Below are 18,305 nucleotides of genomic sequence, written 5' to 3' on the forward strand. Positions count from 1 at the left end.
CCCCTGACGGAACGTGGTGATGAGGGCTTGCTCGTTCCATCCGCTGGTGGCGGCTAGCGTTCGAAACTGCAAGGCATATTCGTTAACAGATAGGTTTCTTTGCTTTAGATTATAAAGTTTCTCACCAGTCGAGGAATCAGTCAGAGGTTTCCCGAATACTTCCCGGAAGTGGGAGACGAACGCCGAATAGGATTGGACGACTGGGCCTTTCTGGGTCCACAACGAATCTGCCCATTGCAGAGCCTTCCCTTGCAGTTGTGAAATAATGAACGCTATTTTAGCCGTGTCTGTGGTGTAGAGGTGCGGCTGCATCTCCAGGACCAGCTCACATTGGAGAAGAAATCCGCTGCATTCCTCCGCCGATCCAGAGTAGGGCGCCGGTTTGGCCATGGGACTGGCGGTGAATGCAGGTGAAGGAGTGGTGCTGGTGGGTGCGGAGACAGCCGTGTTGTGGGATGACGATGTTGAGGGCTGTGGTGTGAGTGCTCGACGCAGCACGTCCACGAGTTCCTGGAATGGATCGTTTGTACTCATGCCGTTAGTTGTTATGGTCCGGTCTTCTGTTATGATATAGACACGGAGGCAGAGATAAAAGCAATCCAGGTGAGTTTATTGGAACAATATGTGGAACACAGAGTGATAATGGCTGTTATCAGGTTCTTGAGAGATGAATATAAAGTAATACTGTCCTTGTGTGGTTTGTGGATCCAGGAGTTGAGCTGAGATGGAGGGAGACGTTGGAGACACTCACACACACAGAAGGGTAAGCACACGAAGGGACCAGGAGACGAAGAAGATGAAGGAGATCGCTGGAGCAGGTAAGTATGTTGAAGGGGAGTCCTTAAGGTAAGCATATACATGGCGTAGTGCAAACGAGACCGGACAGTGAGTGTGTGTGAGAGTGATGGCTTTGTAGTGCTGGTGATTGCAGAGTGAATGAGGTGCAGGTGGCGGTGATTAATAAGCTGGTGATTGAGTGCGTGGGTACTGTGGTGAGGTGGAGCCTGGCGTGTCTGTGACAGTATTTCTGATGTCAATATAATTTCAGATATTTAAAATGGCTTTCTTACTAGTAACAATCACATTCATGATATCAGAAACTAACATTGTCACTAGTGACAATCAAATTATTGATATCAAAAATTAACATTGTTACTAGTAGCAATTCAACTGTTTAAATCAAGAACTGACATTTCAACTAGTGACAATTGCATTTGCATTTTTAATAGTAAGAATTGTATTTCTGATATGTGAAATTAGAATTTCAACTAGTAAGAAATCAGTTCTTGATATCAACAATTGAATTTGAATGGCAGCCTATGGTGACGTTTCACTAGTGAAAATACAATTACAGATATCAAGAATTCTAGTTTTTACTAGTGGAAATGTAATTCTTGATATCAAAAATTAGCATTTTAAGTAGTGAAAATTGAATTGTTGATATCAAAAATTAACTTACTAGTGGAAATGTAATTCCTGATATCAAGAATTATCAGTGAAAACTGAATTGTTGATATCAAGAAAATATAAATGTATATAATTATAAATGTATGTATCATGTGTTTCTTGTTCCAGCTGAGGACTGCAAAAACCCAGGGGTCCCTCCAGGGGCCTCACGTTCTGGGGAACGCTTCCGTATTGGAGACAGAGTGCGGTATCTGTGTCAGCTAGGTCTAGATATGCTTGGCCCATCTGAAAGAAAATGTTTGGATTCAAAGGAATGGAGTGGGACAGAACCACGCTGCTATGGTCAGTCAAGGAAAGCAACATTTTATTTACACAATGTAGTGAGACTGACTCAATTTTTTTATTTTATTTTTTTCAGCTCAGTACTCATTTGATCAACCAGATATTGTTGCTCAGGCTTTAGGAGGATCTCTGACTGCAGTTATGGATGTGTCACACCCTGACTTCAAAAAGAAAGGTGAAAAAAGACATTTTTAAAACATAATATTCTTGTACACAAGTAAGGAACATTAATCTTTGCTTTTTTTGTTTGTTTGTTTGCTTTTTTATTGCGCAATCACTAGGACAATATTTGGGTAGGACTGTTAGGGTTGAAGAAGGTCGGCTGAATGTCTTCATCCTTTTGGACACATCAGGAAGCATTTCACCAGAGAGTTTTAAAATGGCAAAAACTGCCATTACTGAACTTGTCCGTAAGGTGTGTATTTGTAAAACATTTAATTAATTTATTTATTTATTTTTTTGTTTGTTTGTTTTTTGCAAACTGTACAATTAAAAAAAGCTGTAAATTAAACATGTTAATATATTTATTTAAAATAACATGTTAAACTTATTTATATGTGTTCTCTAAAACAGCTAGATGTAAATAGACAATAACCACAATGGTAGTTGAAGAAACTCAGGCTTTGTCAACTCGAAACTAATCCTGTAGCCCTGAGTTTCTTCAACTACCATTGTGGTTATTGTCCATTTCTTGGACAATTGATTTAGAAAACTCAAATAAATCGACTTCCTATTGGTATCGGCAATTTGACACTACCTGTCTTCTGTGTTCTCTCAGCTTGGCCATCCACATAAACCAATCACATTTTGATGATGCAGAAGACACAAGCCTATGGGCTTCAGCATCACCACCAATGTGATAGATTCAGAAGTGTCAAGAAACTATGAAACCTCATTCAGCAGTTAAAGAATTAGTCCACTTTAAAATTAAAATTTCTTGATCATTTACTCACCCCCATGTCATCCAAGATGTTTGTCTTTTGCATGACCTTTCCAACATGATTACGTATTTGAGAGTGCCAGCTTAGGGTGGACAGTGAAATTAACCAATTGAAATGGATTTATTTCATTCAAATATTACTGAAGGTTCATTGTGCTTAACTCTTTCCCCGCCATTGACAGAATTTTCCAGCAATCCATGTTTTTAATGTTATACAGTAGAGGGTGCTATTACACATCTTCTGAAAGAGTACAGAATCTCTGGTTCAAAACACAGGTGAAGAAAATGTTGAAACAAGCGATAGACACTACGTTCCATTCAGAAGGGCTCATCCCTATGCCCTAATCCCTTCAAAGGGTTTACCTTTCGGAGTGAGAGCTTCAAAGGGATGAAGGGTGTAGGGGTAAAAAAACTCTTTTTTTGGAACGCACTTCTGCATCATCTTAACGAGACAATCAAGGAAGTGCCTTCGTCACACATTTTGTGCATTTGCGCATGCATTTTGTTTAATGCTAGTTTATTTATTTACATTAAAGGGTTAGTTCACCCAAAAATTTAAATTCTGTCATTTATTACTTTTATTACTTTATTACGTTTCACTGTAAGAACTTCATTGATCTTCGGAACACAAATTAAGATATTTTAGTTGAAATCCGATGGCTCCGTGATGCCTTCATAGGGAGCAATGACATTTCCTCTCTCAAGATCCATTAATGTACTAAAACATATTTAAATCAGTTCATGTGAGTACAGTGGTTCAATATTAATATTATAAAGTGACGAGAATATTTTTGTTGTGGCAAAAAAAAAACTAAATAACGACTTATTTAGTGATGGCAGATTTCAAAACACTGCTTCATGAAGCATCGGAGCATAAATTAATCAGTGTATCGAATCATGATTTGGATCACGTGTCAAACTGCCAACTGCTGAAATCACGTGACTTTGGCACTCCGTACAGCAGATTCGACACACTGATTCATAACACTCGGAAGCTTCCTGAAGCAGTGTTTTGAAATAGGACATCACTATTTAAGTAGTTATTTAGTTTTTTTTTGCCACACCAAAAATATTCTCGTGGCTTTATAATATTAATATTGAAGCACTGTACTCACATGAACTGATTTAAATGTTTTTAGTACATTAATGGATCTTGAGAGAGGAAATGTCATTGCTCCCTATGAAGGCCTCACGGAGCCATCGGATTTCAACTAAAATATCTTAATTTGTATTCTGAAGATGAATGAAGGACTTACGGGTGTGGAACGACATGAGGGTGAGTAATAAATGATAGAATTTTCATTTTTGGGTGAACTAACCCTTTAAATATGTATATTGTGTCTATGTATTTGAAACATTTGAATGGACTGATAAACTGAGCTGTTAATTATTTTTGTTGGAGTACAATATCATTTTGACCATAATAATGTAGGCCTACCAACTCATATAAATATTACAGTAGAATGGAAAAATAGTATACATACATTTCTAGGTAAAATCGAACTCCCAGCCTCCTGTACCCATTCTGTGACGAAGTTGTACCCTTCGAAATCCTTCATTCTGAAGGGCCCTTTGAAGTGTTCAGTTTTGAGCACTTCGGTTTGGAGCGACCCTTCAATATGGCAGCCATGATTGTTTTCACTCCAAAGTGCCCTTCGGAGGGTGATATATCCCGTTTGGAACGCACTGAGAAGCATTTCTGACGTGTAACTAACACGTAAACTAACACGATCATCAAACAAACATTCAACAGCATATACATCTAAACTGCCTAGTGTTACTGAATGAAATGTTGAGCCCATGAACAGATACAGGACTGTGAAGGTTTGGGGTGTTGATGGACTTGATTTACTTTGTTTTTGTTCAAAATTTTATGAAACATACCCACATTCAAGTGTTTGTTAAAAAGGTGTTTTTGCACAAGATTAATATATGGAGAGATGTGTTTACAGCATTTAATCTGTTATGTTGAGATTTATAGGGTTTTTTGTTGTTGCAGTTTTGAAGGTTACTATTGTGGTGAACAGTAGAGCCTGTGGTTAGGTTAGGATAGACTGCAAAATTTGAATACTTTGTACAGTATATTGCATGATGCTTACATAAAAATATGTAGTGACAGTCTCTTTGCTAGTTATGTTACAATATAAGTTGCCCTATAATTCCTAATATAGTTCTCTTCTATAAAGGAAAAGTATGTCTGGTTTTATATCTTCCATACAACGTTTATTAACAATGAAATAACAAGGAGAGCAGTCAGCAACACATGAAAACAAAAGAGCTCTTGTCATATAACTTATTGTGATATCAATGTTAAATAAAATACAACTGTTACAATATTTTATTGAACCATAAAATGATACTTTTGTGAGGGAAAAGTTCACTATGTAGTACATCAAAATAACAGTTAATGATTATTTATATCTCAGTCTTTGAAAAGGACTGCACTATTTTTTTTAATAAAACTTAACATTCAGATTTTCCATAGTGTGGGATGAGTGTTTGAACAGTAATAGTGCACTTATAAAAATTCAAATTCATATTATAGGGAAATAGTCGAAGAGAAATAACCACCGATTTCACATGGGCCACAAAAAATGCCTGTACATTTGTTCTGCGCGCTGTTAATTGAATTGGCCTGCTCTGCATCTCTGCTTCTCACACACACATATAAATAATTCTTTAATTTCCCACCCCTGATTCTAAAGCATAAAACAGCCGTCATGTGTTTGAATCAAAATAAAGTCTTGTGCAATAATAACATGTTGTTCTTCTTCCAGCTGGATAGCTATGAAGTCCACATGAAGTTTGACATCATCTCATATGCCAGTGAGCCCAAAGAAATAGTGTCCATTACAAGCATGGATAGTCATGATATGCATTACATCTTGAAGAAATTAGACGAGTTTAAATACACAAGTATGTTCGTTGTAAAAATGTTTGTTTTTAAAATTCTGAACCATGTGTTTTACTACATCTTTATTGTAGCTTTCTTACTCCAGTTTCCAGTTTTATGAAATTTATATTTAATTTCAGGCCATGGGAATAAGAAAGGCACCAATCTGTATAAAGCCCTAGAAAGGGTGTACACTCAGCTGGGTTTCCTCAGGGAGACCAAGAGAAATCAGTTCAATGAGACTCAGAACGTCATAATCATCGCAACTGATGGTAAGACTGACCAATATACACATATACCAATATAAGACTGAACAATATATACATATATAAGACTGAACAATATATACATTAGTGTAGAATCGGCATGTGGATACATATCTGTAGATGTGGCAGTCTTGTTTCTCAACCCTGGTTTAGGGATACATAGAATAATGCAGTGTTGGGGGTCCTCCAGAACCAGGCCTATACTGTATGTCATCAAGGATGCCTCATTTCAGAAAAGTAACCATTTCATTCTAGTGTAAGAAAGAAATTATGTCTCACTAGGAATAACAATCAAGTTACTTTTCTGAAATGAGACATCCTCAATGATGTATGTGGCTGACACATGAGACCTCAATCTACCTTAAAAGGGTAGTTTACCCCCAACAAAATGTAAAAATCATGTAATCTTTTACTTATTCCCATGTTGTTTTAAACCTGTATGACTTTCTTACTCACGGGGAACATTAAAAAAAAATGGGAATCCAAACATCATTGGACTCCACTGACTTTTATTGTATGAATGAGACATTTTTCAAAATATCTCCTTTTTTTTGTTCCACAAATTATGCACAAAATATGTGAATGATCACAGAATTTTAATTTGAAGTAAACTATATAACATTACATATTTAACTACTGTACAAGCCCTCAATGTTCCTAAATATGAGCTCATCATGATTGCAGATTCTGTATGTTAAAGTAATAGCCAGTATTTTAAGCTCAGATGTTGTGAGTAATTTGAAAGCTCATTGAATGATGTACTTATTTTGCTTTTGTTTTTGTGTATATCCAGGCCACTCAAATATGGGACCCAATCCACAAACCGTTTTAGCAAAGATCCGGAGCATATTGGGCTACAAACCCAGCAGTGTAGACCACACTCAAGAGGAGCTCCTGGGTTCGTTTTACTCTAATTTGATATTAACCCTCTTTTTCTTCTCATGTAATATTGCTCAGATTTCAGTTTATTTCGAATCACTATAACTTGACAAATATCTTGTTGTCTGAAGAGGTTTAACCACTCATGTTGGTGTCTAAACGGTACAAGATGTACCTTAACCATTCACAGAGTATCTTGGTGAACCTTACCTCCCAGCAAGCAACTATAGACCCAATGTAGTCCGACTATGAGTAATCTAACCAAAATAACCTTAAATTTGGTTACGTGTCGTTTTTGCTAAAATAACTTGCGAGATGTATGACATTCCATCATGTAAGCAAAGTCAACAGTGATTACAAGGTGTTTGGTTTCATTTCTTTGACCCCAATGCGACATTCTTTGATCTTCAGTGTGTAGACTGTGTGTCTATTCTTGGGCTATGGTTAGATTAAAATTTTACTGCCCAAATTTTGCCTGGTTTGAGCCTGGACATCAGGGCTGTGTTCGGACGACTATTAGACATCCTTTAAATGCAAAATTGCTTGCTGAGCTTAGAGGTTATGCCTGCAAGATTATGTCGTGCTCCCATCCACTTCTCCAAAAGTATGTTAGAATTTGTCTGCTCACGCCTGCAACTTACACATTTTTTCAGCTCCCACCCAGAAAATGTTCCCGTAGGATTCTGTCCTACTGCCATTGGCTATTTTTTTCTCTTTTTTTCAAAAACTCTGGGTTAATGGAAAAGTCAGTTATCCTGTGACATTGACACAATGAAGATTTTAAACCCTGAAGATTAAAATAGCACAAAAAAACTCAAAATTAACAAGTCCTAAAATTTACAGTTGCTAACATTGGTTTCTGTGCAACACAAACATCTCTGTTAAAATCTCACAAGTGTATAGTTTAGTGTTTAGTGTCCATTTAACTCACCTTTACCCTTCCCTTATTTTAATTTCAGTTTGATTTGTAGCATTTCTGAATCTGTTTATATGAACTCTAAAATTTGCAATGCAACTCACATTTTCACATGCATTTATATATCCTTAAGAAAACATAAGCACATGTGCAGTGTCCAGTCGCCACGTTCAGAGAAATAAAGGCACAGTTAGTATAATTGTTGTTTTTGCTGTGAAGATACTTCAAAGGATTAGTTCACCCAAAAATGAAAATTCTGTCATTTATTACTCACCCTCATGTCGTTCCACACCCATAAGACCTTTGTTCATCTTCATAACAAAAATTAAGATATTTTAGTTGAAATCCGATGATTAATTATAATTAATATTATAAAGCCACGAGAATATTTTTGGAGCGCCAAAAAAACAAAATAATGACTTATTTTGTTACGGGTGCTGGTTGCAATAGACGAGTCGTATACGGACATCCACAATTAATGGGTATTTAATGAAAGCAGGAGCATAACACACAACCAAACTACAATATAACATTTAAGAACAGACAAGGAGTGAAGGGAGTGAGTCCATATATATAGGGAGTGCAAACGAGGAAGTCCAGGTGATGGGTGATGAGGAGCTGACGAGGGAAGTGAGTGCAGGTGTAGAAACAGGAGGATCATGGGAAATGGAGTCTTGGAGACGAGGGAACTGTAACAGTACCTCCCCCTCCCGGTAGGCGCGACCACGCGCCGTAGATGGAACACCGGGGAGGGGGGGTGGGCGCCCTGGAGACCTCATGCCGGTGCAGGGAGAGGCATGGGTAGGGTCAGGTACCGCGGGCAGCCATGGCGGGTCAGGTACAGCGGGCAGCCATGGCGGGTCAGGTGCAGCGGGCAGCCATGGCGGGTCAGGTGCAGCGGGCAGCCATGGCGGGTCAGGTGCAGCGGGCAGCCATGGCGGGTCAGGTGCAGCGGGCAGCCATGGCGGGTCAGGTGCAGCGGGCAGCCACGGCGGGACAGGTGCAGCGGGCAGCCACGGCGGGACAGGAGACGTGGGCAGCCACGGCAGTGTTCGGAGCCCACCCCCATGTGTATTCCCCACATGTCCCCCACCCACGGGTACTTGGGTACCTCCCCCAAAAAATACTTGGGGAGGTTTAGGGTAGCAACAAGGAGTCCCAGAGACATCATGGAAATGTGGGTGGAGGAGCATGGAGCGGGCGGCTCGGCGGCTGAGACTGGAGCGGCTGGCTCGGCGGCTGAGACTGGAGCGGAGGGCTCGGCGGCTGAGACTGGAGCGGAGGGCTCGGCGGCTGAGACTGGAGCGGAGGGCTCGGCGGCTGAGACTGGAGCGGCTGGCTCGGCGGCTGAGACTGGAGCGGCTGGCTCGGCGGCTGAGACTGGAGCGGAGGGCTCGGCGGCTGAGACTGGAGCGGCTGGCTCGGCGGCTGAGACTGGAGCGGAGGGCTCGGCGGCTGAGACTGGAGCGGAGGGCTCGGCGGCTGAGACTGGAGCGGAGGGCTCGGCGGCTGAGACTGGAGCGGCTGGCTCGGCGGCTGAGACTGGAGCGGAGGGCTCGGCGGCTGAGACTGGAGCGGAGGGCTCGGCGGCTGAGACTGGAGCGGAGGGCTCGGCGGCTGAGACTGGAGCGGCTGGCTCGGCGGCTGAGACTGGAGCGGAGGGCTCGGCGGCTGAGACTGGAGCGGAGGGCTCGGCGGCTGAGACTGGAGCGGAGGGCTCGGCGGCTGAGACTGGAGCGGCTGGCTCGGCGGCTGAGACTGGAGCGGCTGGCTCGGCGGCTGAGACTGGAGTGGCTGGCTCGAAGGGGAATGGAAAAGTCCATCCCCTCAAATTCGATCAGGTGGCGGCGGCTGGAGCTGAGGGCTCGGCGGCGGCTGGCGGCCAGGAGTGGGCAGGACCGTTGAAGCGGTATGTGCAGGGTTTTGGGGTGAGGTGAGCTGGTGATGCCCGATAAGCTGCTGGTGGGGCTGGACAAGGACTCTGGTTCTCAGGAGCTTTATCTACTTCAAACTTAGAACCATTTAATAGGAGAATCACATTCAGGGAATCGACTAAGGAGAAATGACAGGCTGGTTCGTTATAACGAATAACGTTCTTGTCCAGTCCCATCAAAAACACAGCATTAAGACAGGCATCAGGCCAGCTCACCAGATGAGAAACCTCCAAAAACTCCTCCACATACCTCTCCAACGGCCTGCCACTCTGCCGCAGATGGCAAAGTCTTTCGTCCGTCTTGAGGGCTACAGGAAGCACAGGAGTCAGAAAAATACCCATTATATGATGTGGAGGTCCAACGGTTTGGGTCTGTTCTTCTGTTACGGGTGCTGGTTGCAATAGACGAGTCGTATACGGACATCCACAATTAATGGGTATTTAATGAAAGCAGGCGCATAACACACAACCAAACACTACAATATAACATTTAAGAACAGACAAGGAGTGAAGGGAGTGAGTCCATATATATAGGGAGTGCAAACGAGGAAGTCCAGGTGATGGTGATGGGTGATGATGAGGAGCTGACGAGGGAAGTGAGTGCAGGTGTAGAAACAGGAGGGTCATGGGAAATGGAGTCTTGGAGACGAGGGAACTGTAACATATATAGTGATGGCGATTTCAAAACACTGCTTCAGGAAGCTTCGGAGCACAAATGAATCAGTGTGTCGATTCATGATTCGGATCGCGTGTCAAACTGCCTACGGCTCGAACAGCTGATTCAACATGCTGATTCATAACGCTCCAAAGCTTCCTGAAGCAGTGTTTTGAAATTGGCCATCACTATGTAAGTCGTTATTTTGTTTTTTTGGCGCACCAAAAATATTCTCGTGGCTTTATAATATTAATATTGAACCACTGTACTCACATGAACTGATTTAAATATGTTTTTAGTGCATTAATGGATCTTGAGAGAGGAAATGTCATTGCTGGCTATACAGGCCTCACTGAGCCATCGGATTTCATCAAAAATATCTTAATTTGTGTTCTGAAGATGAATGAAGGTCTTACGGGTGTGGAACGGCATGAGAGTGAGTAATTAATGACAGAATTTTCATTTTTGGGTGAACTAACCCTTTAAAGGAAAGCTGAAAGCTGTTTTTTTTTTTTTTTATCAAATAAACAGTTCAGTCTCCTCCACTGACCAATTTATAAGATGTAAATAAACACATGCATGTTCGTAAGACTTTAAAAGTATACACTGTACAAAAAAAAAAATAAATAAATAAATAAAAATTTGGTGAGACAGAAAATGTCTGTTTAAAAACAGAAAAATACTGTCAGAAAAAAAACATAAACTGTAAAAAACAAAACAAAAAAACCCAGCAATTTCTTGTCCTATATTTATTGTTTATTACTGTAATTCTACACAAAATAAACATAAAAACCAGACATAAAATATTTTTCTTTTACATTCATTAATTGTTAGAATACAGTCATACACCTCTAAAACACATCACTGTAACAAAAAAAAAAGAAACAAAAAAAGCAGATTTGGTTGCCAGACATTTACCATAAAAAATATGGTAGCAACATTTAAGTTTTACAGATTTAACTTAAATTTACAGGGGAAGAAAACGTATTTCATCAACTGAAGAAGAAGAAACAGAGTTATTTCAACAAAAATAAATCATATGTGAAGTATCATGCAGGGAATTCTGGGAATGTCAATTTCACATGTTTTTTTTGTTTTGTTTTGTTTTTACCGTAAATTAAACAATGACTTGTTCTTTTTCACTTCCAAAAACTAAATTTATAAGCATTTTACTGTAAAATTACATTAAAATCTCTGTTAACAAATGAACAGTTTTTTATCGTAGCATTTTTACAGTCTTTTACCATTAAAATCACAATAATATTTTGACAGTGTATGTATACTATTATTTAACCTTAAACCCTCACTTTAACCAAAACATTATCCTTAATGCTAAGAAAAACATGTTGAATGACTGCAGATTTCTGTAGCTATAGATTCATTTCCATTTTTCTATTTTTACAGAACAAAATCTGTAAAATATTAATCAACATTTTATATAAAATTATACATTATTCTGTAAAAACAGAAAAATTCCTTTTAAAAAACAGAAATTTGATGCCAAAATACAAGCAATTTTATGTCAATTAAAATTTTAGCAAATATCTGTAAAACAACAGGCCTTTCATTGAAAAAAACGGGAAAATTCTTTAAAAAAAAAAAAAAAAACAGACCATTACCTGAAAAAATTGCATTTATTTTTAACAGTGTGTAAACAGAGATCTTATTATAAAAGTGCTCTGGTAAACACAAATCACAGCACTGTGTATGTGTGCAAGCTATTTTTGAATCCGATTGAGAAGATCATCATATTCACATGCTTGTCCTGTTGATCAGATTATTTCAGGAATACACCACTGAATTTCAAATCAGTCTTAATCAGATCATTTGACATGTTTACATGAAGGCTTTTCAATCTGATCAGCAGATTATTTGGGAGCATGTGAATTATTTGAGGTATTGTAAGCCAGTTTATCATACATTATTTCCTTGTGGGTGTATTTTGTGTAGCTGTGGTTGTGAAGGCCTTAATCTAATGTTTCAGAAAATACAGCCTAATGATTATTTCTTAGTTTAACCAGTTGTGTGCATTCATATGTTTCACAGATGTGTATGTGTTTGCTGTCGGAGGAGAAGTTAACAGGAAAGATCTCCCAAGCATTGCCTCTTCCAAGAAAGATGAGCAGCATATTTTTGTTTTGAAGGACTATACACAGCTGGGATCTGTGTTCAACCGAATGATCAGTGAGTAATCAGATATCAGAGAACCTTTAGGGTCCTCCAGTTGAAATCGTTGTCCGGAGACTTTAATATGTTTATTTTCAGTTTCAATCTGAATATCTTTTCTCCAGATATATTGTCCCAAAGCAGCTTTACTAATAATAATGCCTTACTGTACAAATCAGGTGATTCTGCTGTGACGAAGTGTGGAGTGGCCCAAGAGGAAGAGTCTGAAAACTCTTACACCAGACCTTGGCACGTCGATCTTCGCTGGGTTGGTAAATTCATTGCAAGAGTTTTTTACATTTTAATAAAACTTTAGATAAAGACTAAAGTGCTTTTTTGTTTGTTTTTTGTCATCCAGGGACCTAAAACATGCAGAGGGTCTATAGTGACTAAGAGCATGGTACTGACAGCTGCACACTGCTTAATGAAGGTGACTGGAGAGTCTGTATCAGTTGCCAGTGCTGCTGACATAAAAGTTTACCATGGTAAGAATTGTTGTTTTTGCCAACACTTTTATGGAATAATTCAAGGTAACTAATGCTACTCAAAGAAAATCTCTTATAAAGTCAGCTAAAACTAAAAGCCAATTTGAAGAAAGTTTTAAAATCACATTCAGTAATGAATTTGACAAGGAACAGTGAATTTGTTCAACTCTGAATTGATGTTGATTTTATCCTGTCATGCACAGGAGCTTAACTTCATTTACTATGTTTCAATTCTCTTGCAAAGGTAAGAGTGAAGTTAAAGCCATGGAGTTGATACTTCATCCACAGTATAATGTGAAAGGCCTCAAGGACAAGAATGTTAATGAGTTTTATGATTACGACATCGCTCTGATTAGGATGAGGGAAAACTTTACGATATCATCGCAGGCAAGGTAAAATTCAACTTCCCTTTCCCTTGGATATATATTTAGATGCTTGCGGACTTAAAACCTGTTCTGGTGTTTAAAAAAGAGATGTGGAGAACAAAAATAATGCTTGTGTACACTGTGCGCTATAAATAAATAATGCTTATAAACAGCTGTTGAGATAGTATTCTCAGTTGAAACAGAGTAGAGACTCGAACCAGAAACAGTATTCAGTATGTCATGGCTTAACAAGCAAACTGCTTTGGAGTTCTGTCTTACCAATCAAAGGATTAGTTCACTCCAGAATTCAAATCTCCTGATAATTTACTCTCCTCCATGTCATCCAAGATGTTCTTGTCTTTCTTTCTTCAGTCGAAAAGAAATTAAAGTTTTTGATGAAATCATTCCAGGATTTTTCTCCATATAGTGGACTTCACTGGGGTTCAACGGGTTGAAGGTCCAAATGTCAGTTTCAGAGCAGCTTCAAAGAGCTCTACATGATCCCAGACGAGGAATAAGAGTCTTATCTAGAGAAACCATCAGACATTTTCTAAAAAAATAAAAATTATATACTTTTTAACCACAAATGCTCATCTTGCTCTGCTCTGTGATGCTCCACGCATGACGTAATCATGTTGGAAAGGTCACACGTGACGTAGGCGGAAGTACCACGGTAGGAAGAAAAACTCCATCTTATTTTCTCATTTTCAAAATCGTCCGACATCACTGTTTTAATATTTTTTTGTAAAGGCCGTTTGACTTAGTCTGCATGTTCGCTTTGTAAACAGTGGATTGGTACTTCCACTTACGTCACGCGTGACCTTTCCAACATGATTACGTCATGCATGGAGCATCTCAAGTGCAAGATTTGTGGTTAAAAAGTATATAATTTGTTTTGTTTGTTTTTTTAGAAAATGTCTGATAGTTTCTCTAGATAAGACTCTTATTCCTCGTCTGGGATCATGTAGAGCTCTTTGAAGCTGCACTGAAACTGACATTTGGACCTTCAACCCGTTGAACCCCAGTGAAGTCCACTATATGGAGAAAAATCCTGGAATGTTTTCCTCAAAAACCTTCATTTCTTTTCCACTGAAGAAAGAAAGACATGAACATCTTGGATGACATGGAGGAGAGTAAATTATCAGGAAATTTGAATTCTGAAGTGAACTAATCCTTTACTATATTACATCTATACACAGGCCCATTTGTTTGCCTTGTACCAAATCATCAAACCGGGCTCTCAGATTGGATCCAGATGCTACATGTGATAAGCACAGTGAGTATTCATAAAATTCAATTCATATATTGTTATGAAGACATTTATAGTGAATAATATTGAATTTCAAAACACACTAAAACTCATAATATTTAGCTAAAGGATAAAAAAAAAATAATAATAATAATTCTATGATAAGATGAATGTTTTGTGTTCATGAACAGAGAGTACCCTGCTCCATCTGGAAGAGACTCCGGCTCAGTTCATCAGACAGGGAAATGAACGATCAGACACCCACATACATAGTGGTGCAAAAGTGAGTGCGGTCCTTACAAAATCACAAAACTTTAATATTTTTGTGCCTTTATTAGATAATGCAGTGTAGATGAGTCAGAAAATAACAGGGATGGGAAGGGGGAGGACCTTGAGCCGGGACTCACAATTCCAGCTTCTCTATACACTTACTGGCCACTTCATTAGGTACACTTTGCTAGTACCGGGTGTACACAAATAAACTTTTGAAAAGGTAGGAGAGCTGTTATCTCTAGAATATCAGCCAATGAGATTCAAGAACCAGAAGAACTGTTGTATAATTATGTATATCATAATAATATAAAACTTTATTCCACAGAGAGGTGAATGCATAAAGAAAGCAAGATCCACCTTCCCTGAAAACAGCACCGCATCTCTGTCAGAAGTGATCACAGACAGGTTCATGTGCACTGGAGGAACAGAGAATAACAGACATAAAATGACTTGCAAAGGTTTGGTTGAAGAAATTAAATATACATTCATATCTCCACACTGAGATGACGCATAATGAGTGTAATTCTTTGCAGGGGATTCTGGGGGAGCTCTGTTTCTACGTAAGAGGATGCGATATTTCCAAGTGAGTGCTTTGTAGTTTATTCTCAGATTTCATTTGTCTTGATAAAAAGAGAGCACAGAGGTGGAAGTTAAAATGCATTTCAAAACTTTTTGTCTTAATAATACATTTAATTGAGAAACAAAATTATGTAAGATAATATTACTTGTTTTTAAAGAATGTCTTGATATCACTGGCAAATAATATGAAATTTCTAGGATGATTTTCCATTTAATTCTGACTTTAAACATAGACAATTGTGTTAGATTTATGTTTGAATCGAGGGAAAATATTTATCACCAGGATAAGTGAATTATAGGGACATAAGTGTTATTAAGTGTGAATATGTACATGGCCTAAAGGAGGAGGGTATTTGTTTTTAATGATGGTTCAATTAAAACATCAAAATATGAGGAAAATATTTAATATATTTTTTAAATATTACAAATGAGGGAAGAACAAAACACTAAACTTGGTTATGTATCTGACAAAATTATTTGTCAAAAAAGCAAACTACAGCTACAGGTTTACAATGTTATGCAAAAAAAAAAAATGCATAGAAAAACTGGAAGAGACTGGAAAGAACACAGACTACAGCATACTCAGTTATTAATATTTCTTTTGTTGCCTCTTGTTTTTGCATGTTTATAATTTCTTTGTATGATAGCCTGATTAAAAATGATGTCCACACATTTTGGCATTTTTAATTGCATTATCATCACAAATAAAACAACTGTCTCCAAGCACAACTATGCAATATGTTGATGTTATAAAGTTATTTTAATGGAAAGTGTGAAAAACAACTTTCCATTAAAATAGTTTTTTGGCATGTGGAGTACGCCTCATTTAGGGGGAAAACGAGTGTGTGTGTGTGTGTGTGTGTGTGTGTGTGTGTGTGTGTGTGTGTGTGTGTGTGTGTGTGTGTGTGTGTGTGTGTATGTGTGTGTGTGTGTGCAACGGATGTAGACCAATATGAGCTGTATGTAAACCTCACTCCCCCGATCTCAAGAGACACTCTAGCGACTAACACTAGAGACTGTGGTCTTTAGCCTCCTTGTTTGAGCACCAGACTCCCATGCTCTCTCTCTTGAGTAGGTACTTATTTTGAATAAGTACTTACTGTGTGACTTCAAAAAAGTATGTCCTATATATGAATTTGTGTAGTATGAACGTAGTCCAGACGTACTACATTCGACATGTTGTCAATATCATGTGATCTACCAGCATCAGTTGCGTCGCTTCACTGTAATTCACAAATCCTCTCCCGTGGCCTTAATCTCACTGGAAGTAGAAATTTTTGCCTACTCTTTCATGAGTACTGTGATTTCGGACATTCTTTTTTTGTCATATACTATTTTTCGCCTACTATGTCATAGGGAAGTATGTGATTTCGGACGCACCCTGGTTTTTTCTTGTCATAGGAGCTATGTTGCCCATTACAGTTCAGTACAGGTGTTTAAACCGCATCTTCTTGAAGGAGGTCTTTGTTTGAGTGTGACGGAGGAGTTCCTGCCTTAAGCTCTTCACATGTTTTCAGCTGGTAAAAATACCACAAGCACATATAGCCCAGCACACAGCATTGTTTTGGATGTTTCGATAAGTTCTGTTGTAAAATGTGATAAAAGCCGTTTCTTTTTGTTTTGTATAGTGTGAATGCTAAGAGAACCAAGACTATATGTTTACTTTTTGTGGGGGGTCCAGACCTAAAGAACAAAGGGAACCAAACTACAAGTGTGAACAAGAGACTTCTGAAGTCATTCATCTTCTGTTATTCCCTCACAGGTGGCAGTCATTAGCTGGGGCACTACGGAGACATGTGCCTCGAAGACGGCTGTCAGAGATGACCGGCCTCTAGACGCCCGGGACTTCCACATCAGTGTGTTCTCTGTGATGCCCTGGCTTAAGCAGCACCTTTACAAGGAGCTGGAATTTTGTCCTTAGCATAGTGGTGCCGACTGAAGCACAGGAATGAATAAGAAACTATGCAGATTTGACTGAATGTTTTCAAAGTGCATGGTCTATGAGCGAGATAATTTTATCAGTTCAAGATAATAAATAAAAACAGATAATTATCTCATTTATGATGGCATTTTTTCCATAATCCTGTTTGGAATATTGTATTAGATAATTATTTGATCAGAGGCAATACAAAATCTAATATTCTGTCAGGACTGTTACCATCAAAGATGGTAAGAATTAGCATACAGTTTGGGTTGGTGGTGTAGATCTGTTCTGTTCATCAGTGCGGTGCAGAATGGATAAGAGCAGGGAGAGCAGCAATATAACCCACTGCTAAACAGAACCGAGGCAACAGAATGTATTATAGATATCATTTGAGTGTTTTTGATGACAATAATGTAATGAAATTACGGAATGTCAGAGGCCAAGTACTGAATAAAGTATCCAAAATCACTAGAACAATGTTATATATTTTGTTGACTTGTATATTTATATTATCCCAAATGTTTCCAACAAGCCTTTAAACAAAGCAGAGCTGCTCGAATTTTTGCACCAGGAGTGGCAGAAGGTGACCCAACATCAGTGAGACTAGTAGAGATCATGGCAAAAGACACGTGACTGGAAATCAGGGTTCTTCCACCGAATACTGATTTCTGAACTCTTTTGAAGTTAAAATAACATCAATTTTCTTTGCATTATTTGAGATCTGAAAACGTGGCCTTTTTTATTGTATTTAAAAAAAAAAACTTACCAGTTGTCATTTTCTGCAAATACAGTTTTTCTCAGTCGCTTTGGTGCATTTCTCACATCACTCTTTACATTTGCACAACAGTTAGTTCAATCTCCACAACATTTAGTCATTTGTGCACATCATAGTAGCAGTTTCTCATTCCTTCGAACAAATTGCAAATGCTTTTGGACATGCATCAATTGCTTTCATACAACTCTCTGCTATTTACAACATTATCATTCGCTTATGTCATGTCAGTCAAAATTAACTATACTTGTGAATGCTGAA

At 38.7% G+C, this 18,305-nt stretch overlaps 1 protein-coding gene across 2 annotated transcripts in view; it reads left to right on the forward strand.

The window, feature by feature from the left end:
- The window catches only part of si:ch1073-280e3.1 (complement factor B), a 37,619-nt gene extending 19,602 nt beyond the window's left edge, over positions 1–18,017 (forward strand). Inside the window, exons 5-19 of one of the 2 annotated variants that reach the window (XM_067366392.1) lie at positions 1,576–1,749; positions 1,826–1,924; positions 2,031–2,164; positions 5,467–5,605; positions 5,723–5,854; positions 6,642–6,746; positions 12,278–12,415; positions 12,577–12,665; positions 12,756–12,882; positions 13,127–13,274; positions 14,447–14,523; positions 14,688–14,779; positions 15,095–15,227; positions 15,303–15,352; positions 17,111–18,016. In XM_067366392.1, coding sequence (XP_067222493.1) covers positions 1,576–1,749; positions 1,826–1,924; positions 2,031–2,164; positions 5,467–5,605; positions 5,723–5,854; positions 6,642–6,746; positions 12,278–12,415; positions 12,577–12,665; positions 12,756–12,882; positions 13,127–13,274; positions 14,447–14,523; positions 14,688–14,779; positions 15,095–15,227; positions 15,303–15,352; positions 17,111–17,269 — 1,796 coding nt within the window. In that variant the 3' untranslated portion in view covers positions 17,270–18,016. Of the gene's footprint in view, positions 1–1,575; positions 1,750–1,825; positions 1,925–2,030; positions 2,165–5,466; positions 5,606–5,722; positions 5,855–6,641; positions 6,747–12,277; positions 12,416–12,576; positions 12,666–12,755; positions 12,883–13,126; positions 13,275–14,446; positions 14,524–14,687; positions 14,780–15,094; positions 15,228–15,302; positions 15,353–17,110 lie in introns of both variants that reach the window. The other variant, XM_067366391.1, reaches the window with a different exon arrangement.
- The last annotated feature ends 288 nt before the right edge of the window (positions 18,018–18,305 follow it).

This window comes from Chanodichthys erythropterus, chromosome 17 (assembly GCF_024489055.1).
Source record: "Chanodichthys erythropterus isolate Z2021 chromosome 17, ASM2448905v1, whole genome shotgun sequence".
In the NCBI taxonomy this organism is placed as follows: Eukaryota; Metazoa; Chordata; class Actinopteri; order Cypriniformes; family Xenocyprididae; genus Chanodichthys; species Chanodichthys erythropterus.